Source organism: Lycorma delicatula, chromosome 7, assembly GCF_047948215.1.
Source record: "Lycorma delicatula isolate Av1 chromosome 7, ASM4794821v1, whole genome shotgun sequence".
In the NCBI taxonomy this organism is placed as follows: domain Eukaryota; kingdom Metazoa; phylum Arthropoda; class Insecta; order Hemiptera; family Fulgoridae; genus Lycorma; species Lycorma delicatula.
The window spans coordinates 106,558,742-106,578,459 of record NC_134461.1 but is presented as its reverse complement, the minus strand read 5'-3'; the positions used below and the strand labels follow the sequence as shown (position 1 = coordinate 106,578,459).

General features: G+C 30.3%; 1 protein-coding gene across 1 annotated transcript; it reads right to left on the bottom strand.

Moving 5' to 3' along the window:
- Positions 1–3,612: 3,612 nt before the first annotated feature.
- LOC142328355 (protein FRG1 homolog) lies at positions 3,613–15,757 on the bottom strand. Its single transcript, XM_075372062.1, has 4 exons — positions 15,622–15,757; positions 13,434–13,586; positions 9,356–9,572; positions 3,613–3,760 (listed from the first exon to the last, which is right to left on the bottom strand). Exons 1-4 carry the CDS (start codon positions 15,755–15,757, stop codon positions 3,613–3,615), a joined length of 654 nt encoding a protein of 217 aa, XP_075228177.1.
- Between the last annotated feature and the right edge of the window lie 3,961 nt (positions 15,758–19,718).

Genomic DNA, 19,718 nt, shown 5'->3' with positions numbered 1-19,718 from the left:
TGATGGTAGTGCATTACCTGATATAATATTATATAACTGATGATGAATCCATGGATTCATACTATCTTGTGTTTGTATGTGATTTTCATTGATAATTATCAAACATTAGAAAAAAAATAAATAAATATATATGTTTTAATAAATATATATAACTAAATAATATATATGTTTTCAACATTATATGAAATATAAACCAACAAAACACAATAATTAATAAATTATACTGTCCATATTAATTTCCAAGAATTGATTTTCATGGCATCCCGCATCTTCAGTTGGTATTGAATTCTATAATTACATTATATATACTTCTTTTAAAAATTTGTTATTTTAGATTGCTCTCTGTATAGCAAATTTTTTAAAAGAATTATATATAATATAATTATAAAATTCAATACCAACTGAAGATGCAGGATCCTGTGAAAATCAATTCTTGGATATTAATATGGTTAAGTTTAACACGAATAATTACTGTATTTGTGGTTTATCTTTCATTTAATAATAAATTTCATTAACACTATCGTCAATATATTATGAAGTAATTGAATTTATATATATAATAAACTTCTGATAATATATACTGTACTGTTTTTATCAGTTTAAAAAGATAAAATCAGAAAGATTTTATTTTGGTTGTGTTAGCATGTCTGCTGCACTGTGAGAAAGGAGCTTCATGTGACAGTTCGCAAACGATCATCACCATGTTGTCTTTCTTGAACTATATATATTTATTTATATACATGTATATTTTATAAATGATTTGAAGAAATAAATTTAAAACCTGCCCTATCTGAACCCTGACACAATATATCCCACCAAAACGAAATGTGAAAAGCCCACAAACAGCAAAATTTGTGCTGGCGAAGATTTTTTTGGTGGGGGGGGGGGGTAATGTTTGGGGTTTTTTGGATTTCATGTCACAAGATAGCCGAGGCCCGGATCGATGCATATCCGTGATGGTTTAGGTCTGGGATGAACAGGAAGTTGGAAAAATTAGAAAGAGTGATCCCCATTGTAATTGTCTCTGTGAGGACTTTGAATATATTTTGTGTTTGATATATCGATACGCCGACTCCCCACATGACAAACTAGCTCGTGTATCCACAATCAGTGGCTTGGAATTCCACCTCCGCGCATTAGCCACCCTCGACCAACAGGAGATCACCGTCAGACAATTTGCTGTCTTCCAGGCGAGTTCTAAACTATTTTAAGGCGTCCAGTTCCAGAGGGCAGGTAGTTTATTGACTTCTGTTTGTGTAAGGCCAAAGAACATGAAGACGTACAACGTTGGGACAAATGCCGCCAGTTGAACACAGCTGAACTGTGTAATCATCTGGTGGTGATGTGGTTCCACTTTCAGGATGAGAGTCATAAACAAGAGGAGTATCCTAAGAAGTCGAAGCGCTCGAATTGCGTTAATTGCAGACATCTTCGGAAGGAACATAAGCATTCTGTAAATAGTAAGTATTGAGCGCGTTATAAGCGGGCTCTCGTAATGTATTAGAATTAAAAATAGATTGATGGTTAAAGTTCGGCAATTAATTGCATACTGGGGTTATATTGCACAGAATGAAATTGCCTAGATCGTCATGCAAATGGGGTTGCCTTGTTGTAGCATCCTGTGTTGTGTCCGGTGAACTGGCAGGACTTTTTCATTGGAAAGATTTTATTTTGGTTCTGTTAGCATGTCTGGTGCACTGTGAGAAAGAAACTTCATGCGACAGTTCGCAAACGATCATCACCATGTTCTCTTTCCTGAATTATATATATATATATATATATATATATATGTATATTTTATAAATATACACTGGTAGCAGGTATACTGCGTTCAGTACCACTGAGTATATTACAGTCTATTTCAGTAGAAGACATGTTGAATTGTGATATCATCATGTCTATAATAATTAGTAATCTATAGAAATCAGCAATTTGTTTATTTTTTAAAATTAATAATAGTTTCTTTAATTATATAACGTAACTAACTGACTTGGCAGTGCTTCGCTATTGCTAGATTTGTATATATATATACAAATCTAGCAATAGCGAAGTTTGTTTGTTTGTCCCATATGTGTTCTTATGCCATTCATCCAAATCGGACCATTAATATAATTTTTCAAAATATCTTGACCCCAGCGCCACATAGCGGGTTCAAACTAAACCAGAGAGAAACCTTCGTGGGGATGCCCACAACAACTCACCAGTTTCATCGCAATCAGACGAATGGCATAGGAACGCATATGGGGCAAACAATCATTCAGTTTTATATATATAAGATTGGGTAAGTACAATTACTTTAAATTGTTGTTTTTGTAAGATTTCTGGCAGCTTATCAGGAAGTTGATTACTTTTAAAAAAGGATATGAAATAAGACATGTGCATTAATGTAAATAATATATTCTAGATCTCATTTTCACTTTTTTACAGTATTACACAATTTATGAAGAATTTTCAGTGACTAATCTTAAAAATAATCTTGTAGTATAAATACAAGACTGTAATATTTGTAACTATGAGATTGTATATATGTTGACTGCAATATACTCAGTGGTACTGTACGCAGTATACCTGTTACCGATGTAGCATTATCAATGTCAAAATATAATATGATTTGATGATTTGAAATAAAAAAAGTTCAATGAAGTAAATGCAATATCAATCTAAATATCTAGTTGTTACCCCACCAGGTTAGTCTAGTGGTGAACGCATCTTCGCAAATCAGCTGATTTCGAAGTCGAGAGTTCCAATGTTTAAATCCTAGTAAAGACAGTTACTTTCATACGGATTTAAATTTTAGATTGTGATACTGATGTTCTTTGGTAGTTGGGTTTCAATTAACCACACACCTTATAAATAAATGGTTGACCTGAAACTGTACAGACTACACCTCACTTTACTCATACATGTCATCCTCTGAAGTAATACCTGACACAGGGGCTAAAGAAAAGAAAGAAAAAGTATCTAACTGTTAAACTTGACAGGGAGGAATTTTATCACTACAATTTGTTACCATTATTACTGTAAGTTCTATAAGTCAGAATTTTATTAACTTGAAATATTAAGAAAAACAGACATGAATTTATGCCAGAGCTGTAATTTAAAATATTCTTATTTTTATTTAGTGTATTAAAATGGAAAAATTGTATCATAAATAAATAAATTACTAAAAATAAAATTAACAATTTGTTTTTAATCAATTATAATACAAATAAAATACGTAAATATAACACAAATGATAACAAATATATATATTTATTCTTAAATTTTTCTCAAATTTGTGAGAAATTTTGTAATTTTCGTCAAATCTGCAAGAAATCCTTTAACTTCTCACAAATTTGCAAGGAATTCTTTTCACAAATTTGCTAGTAATTTTTCAATTTTCTCAAAATTCTTTCATTTTTCTCAAATTTGTGAAAAATTCTTTAAACTCAATACTGTACTGATTATTGTACCAAACATAATATAATATACAATACATTAAACAATATTGAATTGAATACAATACAACATACAGTATAAAATACTGCACTGAATACAATACAATATTTAATATATATATATATATATATATATATATAAATTCTTACCTTTTAAAGTGTAGTAGAAAATGCTTTATTTACAGTAACGATCGGCTTTCATTTTACTTCTACGATCAAGAAGTGTCTGATGTAGAGTACCAGAATTTCTTGCTTTCTTTAATTCAGACTTACTTTTAGTACTAACTTTAAGTTTTTTATCCTGAAATTTCTGAAACTTTTTACTGAAATCAAAGATAAACATCACATATAGGGTTTTAAGAGCTACAAGAAACATAAGAATCAACTAAAACTATTAAATAACTAGAACTATATTTAGTATATACAATTACTCAGTGGCCCAAATTGGTTGAAAGAGTCAAGGGGTGGTATCAGCTCTAACAAATGAATGATAATATTATAACATAAAATAAAAATAGTTACATGTTTAAGATTACCAACAAACGATGCCTACAAAAAGCAAATTATTTTTATTTGTTTTGCTGCAGTTTTCTTTGGCTCTTTGCAATGTTTTTTTTACAAAAATATTATTTACAGATAGTTTAATTACTTTTTCTCTCACGTTATTATTTTCAAATAAACATCATTACTTTCAACTTGAAAAGTCTCAGATTTTTTTTTGTAACAGTCTTTCCATTAACTCTAATGCAAAGAAACTTCACTTTTAAAATAATTATTTACATTGTTAAACTCAAATTTCTGATCTCAAAAGTAACTTTTTTTTAACAAACATATGTAGCTCAAACTTAAATTTTTTTGTATTTGTCAAGTTGAACTATTATCAGAATTTGAACCTTGAGAGTTTAATGTTCTTAAGGGTCGCACCTCGCAAGATTACATCTCAAAAGGAATAGAACCCAAAATTCAACTTTTTTTTTACCTGACAAATGTAATCTATTTAAATTTAAACCACTTTAATTTAAAAGTGGTTTAATATAGGTAGATTGATTAAAATTTTGATGTTTAAAGATTGGCATAAGAGAACTGTAAAAGGAAAAAGTAAATAAGTTTTCCTTTAACAGCAATTTTTTTATTAAAATACTGTGTGCTGAATAAAAGTGCTCCAATAAAAAAACAGGCTCAAAAAATTACTTAAAAATGTCAAGCAACAAATTAATTTAAAATTTGAGATTTCACATACTGATAAATAGGATAAATTTGCTTATGTATACAGTAAACTCGCGATTATCCAAAGTAATTGGGACCGAGACCACCTCTAATATGGAAAACTCTGATATAAAGAGGTTAAGTGCTGTTGAGCTAAAAATAACAAAAAGACAAGTTATAAATGTACAGAATTAGTTTATTGTAAGAAAAACATAAAATTAACCATTATTACAGACTGTACGCATGTAAAAACATGAAATTATTTTTTTTAAGTCTTTGAATGTCTCCTTAAATTTTGAGTCAACCACCGTGCTCTCTTAGATGATACAATGATACAACAATGCTGTAGATAATATGTCATGTGGCATGCAATCTTCCAGTTGTTCTGTCTGCAAGAGCGGTTTCAATCACTTTTACCCCATCAGAGTGTAATATTTTGGAGTTATCTCTTCCGTATTGTCATCCTCTTCACTATCTTCAACATTGTTAACAATATATATAACTGCCTCATTGATGACCTTCATCTGCAAATCTTCACTGCACCAATCACAAATCTTTGCTGTTGATTTGATCTTCAACAAGTAACTCATGGCTAGTTCACTTACACTGTCCTGTTCTGGCACTTTTTTAGGGGCCAGATAAATTCTTCCAAGATTTTAGAATGTTAGTAGTCCACCTCACACCTCACTGAACCAATCCAGTATGCTAAATCTTTTTAATGTGACATTCTTTATTACTTCCCTAACAGTCATCGTTTCAGCTAATCTTGCGATCAATGTCTGGAGAAGCCTTCGCCCATAATTTCTGTTCCATCATGTCTAGTACCCCTTGGTCTAAAGGTTGTATAAGTAATGTACTGTATAAGAGATAACTGAAACTAACAGGCGACTGTGACAATGAGCAGATTGACGGATGAACTGATGATTTCTGAACTCTGTAGAAGAGAATATCTTGCACGTCAAATGTATAAATGTTGTTTCTCATCATGAGATTGTCCAGCTTTTTTTATGTTTTATCTTCCTCTGACTAGCTCAGTTAACCCAGAGGCTCAGTTGACCGGACTCAGATAATTATGAGTCTACTGTATACGATAAAAGTATTCCTTGGCCTCTACATAACTGCCAATATAATTTCATTAAAGTGATATGGGCTACTAAATAATATAGATTACAATTAAAAATAATATTAATTTTACTTTCCAAAGAAAAATCATGTTTAAAATAAAAAGGTTTATATAAAAAAACAAATATAGAAATATATAATACGAAATACAGGCCATATTATATGAGGCCTCATATAATACATAATAACTGTGCGGTCAACTTAAGACAATGGCTAAAACGCACACAAAGGCCTTGGCCATTTGGTGTTCCTATGGCTGGTGTAAACCAAAAGATCAATTAAAAAATTCTTATTTCTGTTTAACTAATATGTCTGGAATTTTTAAGAAGCCTAAACACACTGTATTCAGACCTGTACTTGACAGTGACTCCAATCTGTTTCCCAAAGTTCTTGAAAATCGTTTTGTGAAAACAGTGATGAAGATGCAGATATTATAAAAGAAGACAATATGATAAAGCTTTGAATTACAATCTAGTAAGTCACATATTATAACACAAGATGAGCTTAATGACTCTGTAAAAAAAATCAAGCTGACTTTGAAGTTTGCAAGGATTGTAAGGTTGAAATTTAATGAAAAATACAAATATCATGGGCTATTAAAGCTGACAGAAAAAGGTTCCTTAATACTTTATTGAAGAAAATTAATTTACTTAGTTTACTAGAAATTGTTGTACTTAGTTTACTATACAAATATTGATGAGCTTATATAACAGTTAGGGCAAGTTCATGAACCTAAGTACAGCACATTTTCATTGATTTCTCCAAGTATAGTCAAAAAGCAGTACTGCTTCACAACAGTAATAAATATTTTTCCATACTGATCTGTTGTGAAATTAATATGAAATATACACATGATGTTATGAGAACTGTTATTGAAAAAGTAAAACATGAAAAGCATAGAACATGTGTGGTTGGAACATGTGTGATTTTTATCAAAAAGGGATTTATTTTTATGGTCCACAAATAAGGGAACTGAAATGAAATGTTTCACTGGTCATGGAAGAAATGCAAGAACTTAGCTCCAGGTAAAAAAATTACCAGCACTTAAATCAAACTGGGATTAATAAAAATTTTTATAAAAGCAATTAAACAAGGATATTAAAGGATTGTTGTACATAAGGCAGAAATTCCCAAAAGTGAAGAAAAATTAAAAACGGATTTCTGTTCGCCTACAAATAAGGAACTGGTCAGAGATAAAATGTTTAATTCTATGTGATTGATATAGAACAAACTGCATGGACAGTATTGAAACACACTTACAAAAAGTTTCTGGGTGTCTAAAAAAATCACAAATTACTGGGATATAGTAAATGAAATGAAAAATTCATACAGAGCTATGTGATGTAATATGTCAGTAAAGCCCATTTTATGCATTCATCTGGATTTCTTCCCGCCAAATCTTGGAGCAGTAAGTGATGAATGAACACTGTGAACATTTCCAGAAAGATATTCACAGTAATCAGAGATATTCAGATTTCTTAAACTGAGGGTGACAGAAAGATTATTTACAGGTCTGTAATCTATATAAAACACAATGCAAAGATCACACTTAGAGAAACATTAAAAAGTTTTATATCAGTATTATTAACCTTAACCACAAAAGTATTATAGATGCATAACTAAAAGAGTTATCATTGTTGCTAATAAAATACTAGTGGGATGCTAATGCCTGCTGTTATGTACTATTTTTTATTCGATTTAAATTTAACTGCTTCTCTTATCAATGTGTCTAGATATGTGCTGGAGTGTTTAATCTCCAGCACCTATGAGGTCTGTTCAGAAATTAACTGAACTTTATGTTTTTACTCTTTAATAATAATTTTACAGATTATATTGGTCCTTGCCCCTTCACAGTACTCCCCTCCCATATTCACACACTTTTCCTAGTGGTGTTTCCACTTCACGAAGCAGTTCTGGTTAGCTTCATTTGAAATTATCTTTAAGGCCCGAGATGAATTTGCTTTAATGTCAATAGTCTCAAAACAGTGTTATTTCATCGCTGATTTTAATTTCAGAAATAAGAAAAATCACAGGGAGCCAGGTCTGGCGAGTAGGGAAGCTGAGGGAGGACAGTCATCTGATTTTTGGCATAAAACTGATAAATTGGCAAAACAGAATGTGTGGGCAAATTGTTGTGTTGAAGGAACCATGAGTTGCCTCATCACAACTCTGGTCTCTTTCAGTCAAAATGTTGTGGCATGAATCCACTGAGATGCTAACCTCTTCTGCAAGTTCTCTGACAGTCAATTGGCAATTTTCACTCACCAGATCATTGATTTTCTGAACATGGGTGTCATCAGTTGAAATCGAAGGCCTTCCAGGTCAAGGATCATCTTCAACTGACTGATAACCACTTTTTATACATGAAAACCTATCATAACATTGCGCGTAACCCAGAGAATTATCTCTGTAAGCTTGTTTCAAAGTTGAAACATTTCTGTGAATGTTTTCCTCAATTACACGCAAAATTTTACCTTGTGTTGTTGCTGCTGAAAATAGCACATTACAAAAATTGCTACTAACATTTAAACACGTTGCACTCAAACAACAATAACACGAAAACTAAATGAGATATCAACAATCCAAGTACATGTGATTACAGAGGAGATTATGCAGAACACAATGCTGCTAACCGCACATCAATAAATATCTCCGTTGATGCATAATTAAAAAGTTCAGTTATTTTCTAAACAGACTTGTACTTCCTATCATTAACAAGTACTTTGTGTAGGATCACCGTGGGATTGCTGCAATCATGTTCACTCTTTCTTCTATATATGTAGCAAATCCAGATAATTAAAAGTAGAATTTTAGTAAATGTGAAAAATATCATTAATTTATACACAGTTCGTATTTCAGTTAGTTAAACATCAACAATGACTTGGGACATGAATAGTGAGATATTTTTAGTTAAGAAAAGGTTTCATCAACATCTAAATTTCAAATCAAACAAAAACTGCATTTTTAATCTAAAGCTGGATATTCAAAAGGAGATTAATTAACGATTAATAAAAAAACTCATATTAAAAAATAGTGAATATCTGAATTAATATAATTTTTTTTTTCTAAAAACGTAAGTATTTGGAAAGTCTGGCAATGGAAACATCACTTATTTATGAAGGCGAAATGTACTGAAATGAGGAAAATTAGGAATTAAATATTAAAAGTAAAAAATAATACATATATCAGAAGTTGCAGAATTCTGTTCTTAGGTAATAAAATTGCAGAGTATATATAAAGTAAACAGGATATCAAAGGCAGGAAATAAAACTAAAAAGCTTTTATGATATAAATAATTCTGCTGATATCAAACAGATATAGGAATGAAATTCTTAAAAATATATGTATGAAACTTAATGTATTAATCTTAAAAATGTGAGTATATAAAAAAAAAACATGTTGAACCACAGAAAAGCCTCCACCAAAAAAAAATAATAAATACTTCTGAAATACACTAATATAAGAGAATGGTAAAATTTTACATTGTTACAACAAATGTTAAAACTTAACATTCTACTGTTAAAACTTAAAACTTTAACACTAAAATGCTAAAACTTAACATCTAATTTCATCTAGAAAACAATACTTACACATAATTGACTTCAATTTCTGATAAGCTTCCTTGTTCCTCAACAGGTATCTCAGGTTTCTTATCAGTTTCTCTAAGAGCAGAGGATCTAACTACTACCATTTCATTTTCACCAGCAGTTTGACTGACAGCTACCAAAGTATCATCTGATTCTCTTATTGACATAAAATGGCCAGTACAACTTGCCATAATAATAGTGCCAATTTTCCATCCTGTATGTATAACTTTCTATTAGTGTAATATAATTTTCTAAGTGTTACAAACTCAAAATGTGAAATCAATGAAAAGCTATTAAAGACTTTAATACATTAGTATTAAAGTATTTAGTACTTTTAATACATTTAAAAAAAAATGTTTTATAAATTAATAATCTTCAGATAACATTTGGTTAAAAAAAAATCTTAAAAAAATGTCTTAATACTATATTCATGATGGTATCTAAAATAACAAAAGACAACTTTAACAAGTTGTCTTTTGTTGATCAACAAACTACAGAGCTTGTTGATCAGTCCATCCAAGCAGCCAGTAACCATTTCTAATTTCATCATAAGTCAATCTGTTTACTGGCACTTATAGCAGTGTCCTTCATTGATACAATGAATTTGCGGTATGTCCGCAAATGGTTTTGCGGACATACAGGTTTGGTGGGAAGAGGAAAACGACTTTTGCTCAGATGATTTTAGAATTAATTCAGTGTCAAATAAAGGGCAGGCAGTTGAGATAGTGTAATGTACAAGAAGATAGGGAAGAGAGTAGAATATTTCAAAAAGCTTAGGGATAGAATCACTGTAATCAGGATAAAATCAAAACCTAAGCCGACTATAATTGATAACATCTATATAGACGTTAAAAATCGTCAGCTAAAAAAAAGTTGTTGGCATATGCCTACAAGTGCCCAACTTGTGATGATGATGATGAGGTAATGTGTAGATGAAGTAATTAAACACATAAAAGGGATTGAAAATTTAATAATAGTTGGAGATTGGAATGCAAGCACTGGAAAAGGCATAGAAGGAAATACATAGAAGGGAATACAGGCTGGGCAAAAGGAATGAAAGAGGGGGCTGACTTATTGAGTTTTACACGAATTTAGTAATTTGTTGGGAATATAGTAATTCCGAACACCCAGTTTAAGAATCATAATAGAAATAACATATGGAAAAAGCTGGACAATACTGCAAGGTAACAGATAAATTATATTAGGTTAAGCAAAGATTTAAAAATCAACTTGTCAACTGCACAGCATATCAGAGTAAACACTGATAGCGACACTAATTTAGTGATAATTAAATGTAGACTGGGGTTTAAAAACCTAAATAAAAGGTGTCAGATGAATCGGTGGAATTTAGAGCAGCTTGATGAAGATGCAGAAAAGAAGATTTTTGAGGAAGACATTGCAAGAGGTCAGAGTAAAAAAGATAAAGTAGAGAATATATAGAAGAAGAATGGGAGAATAAAGGAAATTGTTAAATCAGCAGAAGTGAACCTATGTGGAACAAAGAAAACTGGTAAAAAACCTTGGATATCAGAGGATATATTACAGCTGATAGATGAACATAGAAAGTATAAGAACACTAATGATGAAAATGGTCAAAGGAACTACTGACAATTAAGTTATACTATAAACAGGAAGTGCAAATTAGCAAAAGAAAAGTGTTCAGAAGTGGAAAGCAAAATGATCATTGGTAAAACAGACGTTAAGGAAGGAAAGGAAAATTAAGGAAAATTTTGTGGTACATAAGTTGAAATCTAATAATGTGTTGAACAAAGATGGTAAACCGATTTATAATATGAAAGAAAAGTTTGATAGGTGGGTGGAATATGAAGAGTTACATGGAGGAATTGACTTATACAGGAATAAGAAGAAGTCAAAAAGGATGAAAGAGAGATACAATACTGAGAACTGAATTTAATTCAGCATTAAAGGATCTGAATGACAGTAAGGCTCCTGGAATACCTGCAGAATTACTGCACAGTGCAGTGAGGCAGTGATATAGATTATATGAACTCATGTGTAATATTTACAAAAAAGGGGAAGTTCCGTCAGGCTAAAAACAGTATTACTGTCATGATACCAAAGAAAGCAAGAGCAGATACATGTGAAGAATACAGAATAATTAACTTAACTACTCATGCATCAAAAATCTTAACTAGAATTCTATACAGAAGAATTGAGAGGAGAGAGGAAGAAGTATTAGGAAAAGACCAATTTGGTTTCAGAAAACGTATAGGGACACTGGAAATAATTTTATCACTCAGATTAATAGCAGAAGGAAGATTAAACAAAAGCAAACCAACATACATAGCATTTATAGACTTAGAAAAGACATTTGATAACATAGACAGGAATAAAATGTTCACCATTTTAAAAAGTTTAGGATTTAAGTACAGAGTTAGAAGAACAACAACTAACATTTACAGGAACCAAACTACAACAGTAATAATCAAAGAGCATAAGAAAGAAGCAGTAATAAAAAAGGGAGTCTGACAAGGATGTTCCCTATCCTTGTTACTTTTTAATCTTTATGTAGAACTAGCAGTTAATGACGTTAAAGAACAATTTAGATCTGGAGTAACAGTGCAAGGTGAAAAGATAAAGATGCTATGATTTGCTGATGTAGTAATTCTAGCCCAAAGTAAAAACGATTTAGAAGAAATAATAAACGACATGGAAGAAGTTCTTTGCAAGAACTACCACATGAAAATAAACAAGAACAAAACGAAAGTAATGAAATGTATGGACCATTGAATATAAAAATAAGACGAGATAAGACTATGGAGGTAAAAGAATTTTGTTATTTGGTTAAGTAAAATTACTAAAGATGGATGAAGCAGGAGTGATACAAAATGCCGAATAGCATAGGCGAAATGAGCTTTCAATCATAAATATAATTTGCTTACATCAAAAATTAATTTAAACATCAGGAAAGCATTTTTGAAGGTATATGTTTGGAGTGTAGCTTCATACGGAAGTGAAACCTCGACAATCGAAGTACCTGAGAAGAAATGATTAGAAGCTTTTGAAATGTGGTGCTATAGGAGAATGTTAAAAATCAGGTGGGTGGATAAAATAACAAATGAAGAAGTGCTGCGGCAAATTGATTAAAAAAGAAGCATTTGGAAAACTATAGCTAAAAGAAGAGGCTTATAGGCCACATCTTAAGGCATCCTGAAATAGTTACTTTGATATTGGGGGGACAGGTTGACAGGAAAAATTGTGCGGGCAGGCAACGTTTGGAATTGTAAACAAATTATTAAGAATGTAAGATGCAGAAGATACACTGAAATGAAATGACTGGCACTAGACAGGGAATCTTGGAGAGCTGCATCAAACCAGTCAAATGACTGAAGACAAAATAAATTACAGAAATTTTATGCAAAAAACCTAAGATACTTTCTTCTTTACATAAATTATAACCACTTTCTAAATTAAATGCAAAAAAATTATTCTGCAAAAAGTGGGTTAATTTTTAATCTGTAATTTTTGTTAATGAGCAAGTAAATGCCAAAAATGTATTTTGTCAGCAAGAGTTAACTAATAAATATTTCATACAAAGTAATTTTTAAGATAATTTCAAAAAGAAGGTTAAGACTTCCTTGAGAAAAAAATCTTCTAGTAAGGTATTAAGAGTTTGATTTTAAAAATGCTGAATTCATTACAAAATTTTATTTTGTCTACCTATGAAACAATAAAATTTTCTGACTTTTGTGAAGAGTTTTCAAAATTCCAAATTTCCATACAAAAAATTTTTCTCAAACTCTTTAACCAAATGGACAGTTAAAATAAAATATGATTTATATCAGAACCAAAAATATACAATAAAATATAATTCAAGAAAAATGTCTACAAAATACATATGCTATCAATTTAAACCTCATTGCTTATACAATAATGGAGTTAACTGAATAAACCATCCTCCAAGTTTAATAAATAAAGAGAAAAAGGACTACTCAAACTGACACAATGATTCTTGAGTTTTAAGCAAGTATTTGTATTTGCATTCAAATAAACAGACATATAAGCAGAGGTGTTATAATTTATACATTGGAACACAAAAGAACCAATCTGAAAGACAGATCCCACTGCTCTAATCCACCAATAGCATCAGAACGTCCTGTAACAGTACCATCTTTACCTAAACCAAGGTATTTTCCATAACCATATTTAAAGGCAACTTTTGTATCATTAACAACAACCGCTGTTAACACTTCCTCAGGTGAAGGTCCATCACCTAAAGTAAAAAAAAATCACATAAATAACAAAACAAAGAATGTTGTATTGGGGATGTTTTTAATACTGAATTTTAAATTGTCATTTAAATTACAATAAATATTTTACATGAAAGATGTTAAATAAATTTAAAATTACTTCACAAGTATTAAATGTTAAAAAAAGATCACATATGAATTAAAATTAATGAAGAGATTAACTTTCTTTTCTTTTTTAAATGAATACAAATATTTAAAGATAAAAAATAATTATAAAAACAGAGGAAAAAATTTACTTCAAGAAAAGAATGCTGAAACCTTTTTAATGAGTTCATTATATTAAATATAAAGTAGATAAGTTTATTTATTAAACTATCATATACAAACTGCAATGTTATACGTATAACTGATGTTTAGGAGTTCTACAAAATATAACTGAGAACAAAATTAGAGAAATGCAAAAAGAATGTATTTTGGTGTCATCTTATAATAAATGACCAACACTGACTTCTTTACATAAGTTAACATGACACAACACATTACAGAATACCTTCTTAACACATTCACTGCGGCGGATAAAATAGGGAACTTAACCATCTTGCTCTATGAGCAACTATGATGCCATATAGTTTTACCCACTATGCTTTATGGGGCATATTAGCCATCCTGAGGTTTTGTACTGTGCATGTAGTTTTATACGGATTTACTGTGTATGCTGAACTGTTTGATCCTGGATTTTCATTCGGTATACATTTGTGCCATACCGCATATCACATTGTTTTTTAAATTCTTTCTTCCAATTTTATTCCCTTTTTGATATATTTTTATCACAAGTTGTTCAATAAAATATTCATATTACTTAATGTTATAAATGCTGGTTCTTATTTATAAATTAAATTAATTGTATTACATTGTCTAATACATTACTCACCCCATTCTGATTTTTCAACTTATTATTCCTAAATGAAATATATGTTGAAATATTTTTGTTTAAAAAATATCCAATCGAATTTATATTTTAATAGTATAAACACTAGATAAACATAAAATTTATTTCCAGATAATTGGGTCTGAATCACTTCACATAAAATGTCTATACTCCTGCTTGTAAACATCATCCAAATTAACAAATTGATTTATTTTTACTTTATTACAAACAGATCCTAAGTAAGAATATGCATAAAAGAACTCTTTCAACTAGAGTTAGTTCACATGTTTTCTGAGAAATAACGTAGACTATAAAATCGTTTTAAAAAATATTTTTAGTTTATAAAGAAAAATAAAATATGCACATAAAAATAAAATAACGCACAGTCAAGTACAATATGGTAACAATGAGGCACGTACAGCATGAGAGTTAAGTTAAATAACTTACCAATTCGCACTGTACTGGAATTACGCAAATGAAGACAAGCACACAGCATTTTATATTACAGCACATATATGCAACGTACTGCAGCGAACATGTTAAGCATCATACTTTCATCACTTGTTATTAAATCCCATTAATTTAGTTTCAGATACTGAGAAAAAACTATCCTTAATAAAACACCATAGAAAAAAGTACATTGGAATCAAATCTGAGCAACAATGGGGCCATAGTCTGTGATTAATCAAATGATGATCAAAAAATTCTCTTAAAAATTTGATGGTGCTCAAAGTAGTGAGAGCTGTTGTACCATACAGCTGAAAGTAACACATTCATCTCCAAACATGAAATAAACTACCGAATAATGCCTTAACAACTTTCCAAGTTGTTAAAAGATTTTTCTGATTTCACACTTTCTGCATACTGTGTAAAAAATCTTGTATTTTATAAATAAAATCCAGTTTCAATATATACAGATTCTCTCAGGACCAAATGTGATGAATCTGTAAATTAACATAGCCTGATAAATCTAGTCTTCCTTGCTAAAATATCTTGACGCAGATGGATCAGAGAAATAGGAAAGAATCTGAAGGAAATTGACTAAAAAGATAAGGAAAAGACAAGATAAAATTTAATGAAAAAATCAAGGACAAGAACAATCACTTCACACTCACAAGAAAGAAACTCACAACATGAATCACTATCAACACCAGGAAGGGCACGGAGTTGTCCTCCTTGACATAATAAATATCCTGCATAGTCTATTTTACAGTTGGTGAATGCCTTGCAAGTAATTTCAATACAATGTTTTGGCAGTTGTCCCATTAATTGCTGTGAGTATTTTGCCTCGAATTGAAGACATGTCAGACATTTGTGTAAAATTGATCTGATGATGTTCTTATCATTGATTATCCAATATTTCTCATGAATTTGAAAATGGAGTAGTTCGAAGAGTACTGGCTTTGTTCAGTTTTCTCTCTAACGCCAGGAATCTATGTTGAGCATTATTAAGAGAGTTACCTAAAGGAATATGGTTAGGAATTCTTGGTAATTGCACAATATATCTACCATCTTTATCTCTCTTCAAGTTTTCTAAAAAAATGTTGTTTACCTAAGTTTTCTTCTTTGGTGTGAGTTTTAGTGGTAATCTCTTCTAATTCCCAAAACTTCTTCAGCCGATTTTGAACATTCATTTTAGAATTGATGAATGTTATGTAAAGAGATTTTTTTTCTGTATTTGTAGATTGTAATCTTCCAGTAATTATCCGACCTAATTTAGTTTCTTGAATAACTGGAAAATTTTCACCTTTCTTGATCTGCCCCTTTTTAATTAAATGTAAGTATAATTCAGATCCAACTAACATATCTACATTACTGAGTGTATTAAAACTACTATCCGCAAGCATCACAAACTTTGAAAATTTTCACGTATTTGTATTTATAGCTGCAGTGGATATCAAACTTGTAATACATGGTAAAACAAAACATTTAATAGAAGTAGAATAATTGAGATTGCTTATAATAGGGGCATTCTAAATTAATTGTAATAGTTTCATGCGCCCTATAAGAATTATTTTTATCCTGCTTGAATCAATTAGAATGTTTCAAAGATGAGAGAGACTCCTCCATCAGTATTTCTTTGAGATATTGAGGCAGAACACTCTATTTTCAAAAAACTCTGTTTTTCAAAAAAAACCAATAAATTCATCGATAGTTGGAAAAGAATCAGTTATCAAAGTTCAGTCCCAAGATCATGTAGTTACTTGAGCTAAGCGTCGTACAAATAATTGAATTAGTATAATTCTGCATAGTTCCTATCAATTTTTAATGCCTTTGAAACACTTATGTTACTAGAAATCATGTTAATAAAACTAGCTACGCTGGTGACATAATTTTTGAGAATACCCAGTATATCCAGTATTTTGTAATCATGTTTTGATGCTACGAGACACTTGTTTGCATATCTAGCTTAGAGTAAGCTCCATGCAACCATACAATTGTTGGCTGTAACTGATAGTTTTTTAATTTACTGCTGAGCAGAATCTGTCAAGGATGATATTAAATAATGCAATTTTTGAATTAATGTAAACTTATCGTTATTATGAACAATTGCACAGAAAAATTCACTAAACCAATTTTCATAAGAATGATTAAATTTTAGTAGGTTAATTTGAGGAAAAGTAATTGATACTTTTCTGAACAAATACTGCTACAAGAATTTTTGGACTAATTAGACAAATTAAAGGTCAATGACCCTTTACAATTAACATTTTATATTTTTTGCATCTTCGCACGAAGATTACGGAATATATTTTCCACTTCTTCCCTATCTGCTTCTTCATTTTCAGCATTATATTCTAAAAATGTTTGGACCTCATTGTATTTATACCAGATCAAGATTAAATCAAATTTGATCTGTAACAGTTTAATATCTTGATTTTCCATACTAAACGATTCTATAAACTTTTTTATTTGTGTGATGGATCCCTTAAGTGTGCCCCTTTGATGATTTTTACTTCCTTGTACAAAGTAAAGAAAGTATTGTGATCGTGAAAAATTTTGGTTTTCAGATTTCAATGGAAATATCCATTTTGACAATCCCTGAATCCATTTTGAGTTGTTTCGGCATGACATCAGTATGTACGTATCTAACATAATTCAATAACGATTAGCCATAGGATGTTGAAATTTTGGATTTAGGACTGTTGCAACATCTAGTTGTGCACCTCCCCTTTTGGTTGCAATCAACTGAACCAAAAATGTCAAAAAACCCCAAAATCCAAAAAAATCTGGATTTTGGACTTCTTCTGAGGGCAGTAAAAAGCCCTCACTGAGAGATTTTCTATGATATGTCGTAAGTGGTACTTATTTTCAATGATTCCAAAGTTATAGCCAAATAAAATTTGATTTAATGAAATATTTGGATATTAAAAAGAGAAGGCACATTGGTTCAAATCAGACTTCACCTCCTTTTTTTTTTTTAATTTAAATATATTGATTTATTAATAATTATTAACCTCTGACTATAATTTTTTTTTTACGATAAATAATAATTCAATAATAAAAATCAAAAAAAATCCGAAGTTATTAATGAAATTTTATATATTTCTCATTTTAAAAAAAATGTGAAAATGTAATTTAATAGGTGTACAAGAAAGTCATGTGATGTCAACATCAGATTTTTTTGTTTTATTTATTTGAAGCACATCTGTTGTTTAATGCTTTTACCAGCCTTTGTGGATTATCTTTATAAAAGATGTGTTTCAAAAAATAAATCTGAAAAACATAACACGAGTAAAGGGAATAATATTCTGGTCATATTAATAGGCTTGGATTACGTAATGATAAACTGTGCATAGGATACAAAATAAACAATTTGGTAATTAAGGCCAAAATACTGAAGAAGATAAACAGGCATTAACAATAACAAGTAATGTCTACTTAAGCTAGACAGTTAGCTTATCACAGAAGTGTCTCTCACCACAGCACTGGACTGCATAGTTTATTATGACGACTGGATCTACAGTAGTTTAGCAGTCTAGCATACAATTAACTAATTATTAGCAAATGATTCTTCACAAAAACGCAACACCAATTAACTGTGTGAACACACAGTATCTAAATGAATGTAAGTAACCCTTTCATAAAATATTAACTCTCAAGTCAAAGTAAATATTGACTTAAAAAGTACAATCGAAACAAAGTTTTAATCACTGTAAAATACTAACAGTTTCACATTCACGGTTATAAAATTTAGCTGAATTCATGACATCGCTAATTATAGTATTAAATTCTAAAAATCCGAGTCAGAGGATCAAATTATATTGGTTGTATTAGGTGGACGGTAAATAAAGTGTTGGCTGGTTCAAATTAACACTTATTATTTATACACTTATGATACTATAAAAGTAACACTGAATAAAAGATTGGTGATGCGGGTGTATTGTATAGATGCATGTTGCTTACTAACTAAAAAACTACCAATGTCTAATATCACACTAGAGTGGCAGCGCTGTCTCACCAACAGATAGGCTTATATATAATATAAAAAGTGCACCTTTCATATATATTACATTACCTAACACACAAACTTTTTTCAACTAACAACTACTATACTGAGGAGCTTAATAACTAAAATATTTCTGGTACTAGTTAATGGCAACCTTCTCTTATTGACAATATGCCATTAAAAACACAAAACAAAATCAAAAATACACCATGAAACAAATAATACATAACATAGAATTACATAAACAAAGTTACACAAAGCAGCAAAAATTTTCAGGAAAGAAAGTGTATTGCCACTTTCAAAACAATATTATATATATATATATATATATATATATATAAAAGCATTAGATTTAAACAAAAGACAGACAAACGACAAAATACAACGAAGAGGGTGTTTACGGATGAAGAAAAGAAAGCAAGATCTGAACGGATGAAGAAATACTGGGCAGCTCGAAAGAGTAAAATAGCACGCTTTTCTCAGAAAAGATCCAACTAAAATTGACTTAAGTGGTCCCATGTTGGCCGTAAAAGCATAATAATAATAATATATATATATATTTTATAAATGATTTGAAGATATGAATCTAAAACTAAATATAGTCAAGTTGTAAATACAGAACACATATTTTGTGTTATTAGTAGCACAGTCAGTATAATTTTTTGCATCAAAAACAAAAAAATTGTGATGTGTACTTTCTGAGTATATTAAATGACTGAATCAAGAAACGCCATCTTTAAGCTTGACTACATAATTAATCTTTTAATAATATAATCC